At 35.8% G+C, this 5,082-nt stretch overlaps 1 protein-coding gene across 1 annotated transcript; it reads left to right on the top strand.

Moving 5' to 3' along the window:
* The first annotated feature begins 1,311 nt into the window (after positions 1 to 1,311).
* LOC106475183 (26S proteasome non-ATPase regulatory subunit 10-like) lies at positions 1,312 to 3,968 on the top strand. Its single transcript, XM_013935880.2, has one exon. The coding sequence runs from the start codon at positions 1,526 to 1,528 to the stop codon at positions 2,606 to 2,608; it is 1,083 nt and encodes a 360-aa protein (XP_013791334.1). The 5' UTR covers positions 1,312 to 1,525; the 3' UTR covers positions 2,609 to 3,968.
* Positions 3,969 to 5,082: the final 1,114 nt, after the last annotated feature.

The raw sequence follows: 5,082 nt of genomic DNA, 5'->3' as shown, positions 1-5,082 counted from the left end.
GTTCCGATGGTAACCAATGTTTTTCTTGTAAATCTAGAGAATAGTCACTTGGACAATTTTGTTTTTCTTGTAAATCTAGAGACTGGTTACCACATGAACAATAGTCACTTGGACAGTTTTGTTTTTCTTGTAAATCTAGAGATTGGTTACCACCTGAACAATAGTCACTTGGACAGTTTTATTTCTCTTGTAAATCTAGATATTGGTTATCATCGGAACTACAGTCACTTGGACAGTTTTGGTATATATTATAAGTATATATGAAAACTGTTTAGTAAGGCAAAGTATATATTAAAACTGTTTAGTAAGTCAAAGTATATATTAAAAGCTCTGTTTAGTAAGTCAAAATAACTATTAAAAGCTCTGTTTAGTAAGTCGAAATAACTATTAAAAGCTCTGTTTAATAATTCAAAGTATATATTAAAACTGTTTAGTAAGTCAAAGTATGTATTAAAACTGTTTGGTAAGTCAAAGTATATATTAAAACTGTTTAGTAAGTCAAAGTATATATTAAAACTGTTTAGTAAGTCAAAGTATATATTAAAACTGTTTAGTAAGGCAATGTATATATTAAAAGTGTTTAGTAAGTCAAAGTATATATTAAAACTGTTTAGTAAGGCAAAGTATATATTAAAAGTGTTTAGTAAGTCAAAGTATATATTAAAACTGTTTAGTAAGTCAAAGTATATATTAAAACTGTTTAGTAAGGCAAAGTATATATTAAAACTGTTCTATGGTTGTGACGTTACTATCATTCTCTGTATTCTATGGTTGTGACGTTACTATCGTTCTCTCTATTCTATGGTTGTGACGTTACTATCATTCTCTGTATTCTATGGTTGTGATGTTACTATCATTCTCTATATTCTATGGTTGTGACGTTACTATCATTCTCTCTCTCCCATGGTTGTTACTTTGCGGTTGTAGACTTCCCCAAACGAATTTAATACTTTCTTTAATTAATACACTTATCTCTCTATCTTTTGATTTCGTCTGTTAGCGATTTTTAAATTTCCATTTATCACTTAGTAAAATTGAAAGACGTTAGGTAACCACATCTTAATGATTTGTTGTATATCCAAACTAACAGTTACTGTTCATGTTGTCCTTCCTTCTCTTGAGTATATGTGTTTTTGAAACATCATTTCCGACAACACAGCCAGAAACTTCAAAGCTCGTCTAGAACAAGTTTCGGAGTTAATTGACCCTTATCCCATGTGTAGTAAACTTAGATGATGTCTCCCCCCCCCCTTTTTTCGACCTTGCATGACTACTAACTTAAAAGAAAAAAAAAGTATCGCTCTTACACCCCCTAGCTCAAGGCTGAGTCTGGAAGAGGCGGGGCATGACGGTGTTACTTCCTGATTTGCGAATGGAACACGCCGCGAGGAGGGTGGCTAAGCGTTTACGTACACAGCTGTCTCGTGTTTGATGTTGGTACGTCACTTATATTACACAACCATTCTTTATATATTCAGCGTGTAGTGTAACAGTTAAGGGATTTGTTGTCAGGAATAAGTACGGAATGGAGGAGACTATACGGGAACTTCACGAAGCTGTAGCCGCTGGGAATGAGGACAGAGTCCGACAGTTGTTGGATGAGGGCCTAGTGAACCCCGACGACCCAGACTGGGATCACAATGGTCGGCTAGCTATAATTGAAGCGAGCCGACTCGGCCATTTAAACATCGTACAAGTGCTGTGCAAGGCCGGATGTGACATCAATGCTGGGAACGCAGTAGGTGAAACGGCTCTTCATGTGGTAGCGAAGTCTAAAAACGTCAATATTCCTTTGGCGAAAGCTCTGTTGGAAGTCGAATTTCTGGATTCCAACCGCCAGGAGAAGATGAACGGTTACTCCCCGCTTCATCTGTTTTTGAAAAACTGCGTTTGTAATGGGAAGTTTACCCCTGAAATGGAAGAAATCATTCAGTTGTTGGTGGCCAAAAGTGACCTCACCATCAAGGACCACAGAGGAGAGACGGCTCTTCATCGAGCAGCTTGTGGTAAAGGTCACCATCGCCGACCTTTGGAAATATTAGTGAACGCAGGTGCTGACCTCGACGTCCAGAATGACCTCGGGCTTACCCCTCTGATGTGTGCGGTGGACACTGGTAGCACCGAGATGGCCAGTGTTCTGATCGACTCTGGAACCGACACAAACTTATCAGATCGAAATGGACAGACTGCGCTCCATTACGCAGCTTATAAAAACCTTTCTGATTTAGTGAAATCTCTTCTACAACATGGCTGTAACGTGAATTCCCCAGATATTAACGGTGACAGTGCGCTCCATCTAGCGTCCAGCAAAGGAAACACCAATGCTGTCCAGGCTCTGTTATCCTCTACCGGTGTCGACATCAATGCTCAGAATATTAAAGGTAACACTCCGCTTCATAATGCAGTAGAAAGTGGATTTACCACCGTCGTTCACATGCTACTAGATGCCAACTGTGACGTCACAGCAGAAACAACCAATAAGAAAACGGCCTTGGATGTTGCACAAGCTAGGTATATCAGTCGGTGTCGCCCAGAGATTTGCGAACTCTTAAAAACAGCTCTTCAAATGACAAGCGACCGTCACCTCAACGACGACTCTCGTCTCTAGTATTGAACACTGTTGTATTGTTCGACTACTTTCAATTCGCGAGATTATTTTATTGTTTGCTTTATTGTAATGTTTTATTGTTTAATAATTTTGAATTTTAAGTGCAACGCAATGTTCTTATTCTTTACTAATTCGCTTCTGTACATGTCAGGCTGTAAAGTCCAGGAAGAAACAGTTCAAGTTAATCTGGTTTATTGAAACATGTCAAGTCCAGGAAGAAACAGTTCAAGTTAATCTGGTTTATTGAAACATGTCAATCTGTAAAGTCCAGGAAGAAATCTGGTTTATTGAAACATGTAAATCCTTTATTCCAATAACGAAGTTTTATCAATTTCTTTGAGCTATCATTTTTTTGAATTACTTAAATATACGATTACCAAAAGGTTAAGTGAAAAAATTAGATCCCAGGAATTAGAATGTGTAGTGAAATTGATAGAAAAAAAATCAAGCAGGATACTGCTTACATTATATAAAACTGCTACTCCTAGAAAACGTTTTAACCCTACATTTTACAGTTAAGCCTCTTCTGGTATAGCATTTAGCTTTATTTAGTCTCTACAGTTAAGCCTGTTCCAGTATAACGTTTAGTTTTATTTAGTTTCTATAGTTAAGCCTGTTCCAGTATAACGTTTAGTTTTATTTAGTTTCTATAGTTAAGCCTGTTCCAGTATAACGTTTAGTTTTATTTAGTTTCTATAGTTAAGCCTGTTCCAGTATAACGTTTAGTTTTATTTAGTCTCTATAGTTAAGCCTGTTCCAGTATAACGTTTAGTTTTATTTAGTCTCTGTAGTTAAGCCTGTTCCAGTATAACGTTTAGTTTTATTTAGTCTCTGTAGTTAAGCCTGGTCTAGTGTAGTGTTCAGGTTTGGTCTTTATGTTATAGATGTCTGGAGCAATATGGTAACAGATTATAAAAGGTCAGCCCACTGGTGACTCCATTGTTACAATTGAGAAATGTTCTTTATAATTTCCTCTTGATTGAGAAATGGTACTTTTTAAACATATCATTCACAAACAACATTAGCTATACATTGGTTTCTGATGTAATGTAAATAGAGGCAGTGACATGCATTTCAGTTATGAACACGTCACTAGTCCAATCCCATCATGTAACATGTAATTAAACTATACACATGAAACTAATATTCGAACTGCTATCTTCATGATGAGTATTATCCAGAGTACTCTTTAGGGCACGTTCGTTATTTGTATAAGTAGCCTTTGTGTAAACTAACTAGTAATGAAACAGTAAGAGAGGCCGATCCAGTACGGTCAACATAAGACTGTGATTTCTGTGTGTTAATGCATGTTTGTTGATGATGATGTAAACTCGTTCAATAAAGCTGTGATGACACGTTTTGTACTGTCCAAACTTCTCATTCAACACTACATACTAGTAACCTCTGTATGACAAGAAAGATGTTATGTTTAATCACAGTAGTACGAATAAGTTTGGTAATAATTATAACAATAATTCTAGAAGGTTGTTTACCAGTTCACTATCGGGTTGGACAAAATGTAACAGGCTGTCTCGTGGTACAAGACGTTAAGCTTGCACGGACTGCAAGAAAGTACGAAACCCCTTTTCAACTTTCACTGGAAGAGTTAACAGCATCGTGGACGTTTTGGTCATTTAATACAACGTGAAAAAAAATCTAAATTAATAAAAATAAATTTTAAAGATTTCATAATTACAAGTTTCTGTTACTTTTAGCTCATAATTTATTAAATGAAAACAAGCAACCCAAAAACTATACAACAATCCTTGTTTATTTGTTTAATATTTCATCAAATAGGTCTTCTTGTTCTGGTCTCAGAAAGTCCTATGAAAAGAAACAACGGTTTAACTTCTGTTATTGAACAATCAATGAAACCAACAACACATAGAAAACTACAATATTTTACTGACAGTGCTACGATATAACAGACACTTTTCTCTAAAAGTAGCTCTGTACTCTTTTTTTTCACCGTTTTAATCTAGTACTGAGGTGCTCGTAACTCACTACATGAACAATCAAAACCATTACGTACATCTTACATTTCAGTGATGTAATACACAAATAATTTATGTATTCTTCTTAAGAAATGACTCTTTATTATTAAACATTTAAATAACTAATTAGGAAACAAATCTCCATAATTAAAACACTGTACAAAACTGGGTTACTTCAATCTTTTTTTTTGGGGGGGGGGCATTAACATGAAAACAATTACACAGTTGAGCATGAAAGTTCAGTCAGTAGCTGTTTGCTGATTGTTTAATCTAGACTTCATTTGAATGGTGGAAACTTCACCCGTAGCACAGTATCCCTTTTGGCTTTACCAATTACTTTGAACACTCGCCAATTCTCAGGATGATCAACATTACTGACCATTGTCCATCTATACACATTTCTTTATACTCTTCAATTCTCAGGAAGATCAATCTTACTGACCAATGTCCAATTTTTGATGTTTTTGGACGTAGAAAACT

Source organism: Limulus polyphemus, unplaced genomic scaffold (genome assembly GCF_000517525.1).
Source record: "Limulus polyphemus unplaced genomic scaffold, Limulus_polyphemus-2.1.2 Scaffold8192, whole genome shotgun sequence".
NCBI classification, from domain to species: domain Eukaryota; kingdom Metazoa; phylum Arthropoda; class Merostomata; order Xiphosura; family Limulidae; genus Limulus; species Limulus polyphemus.
This window is presented reverse-complemented; position numbering and strand designations above follow the sequence as displayed.

Bases quoted from the DNA above. Each gene is read 5' to 3' on its own strand.
- LOC106475183 (XM_013935880.2), top strand. From the start codon at position 1,526: ATGGAGGAGACTATACGGGAACTTCACGAAGCTGTAGCCGCTGGGAAT.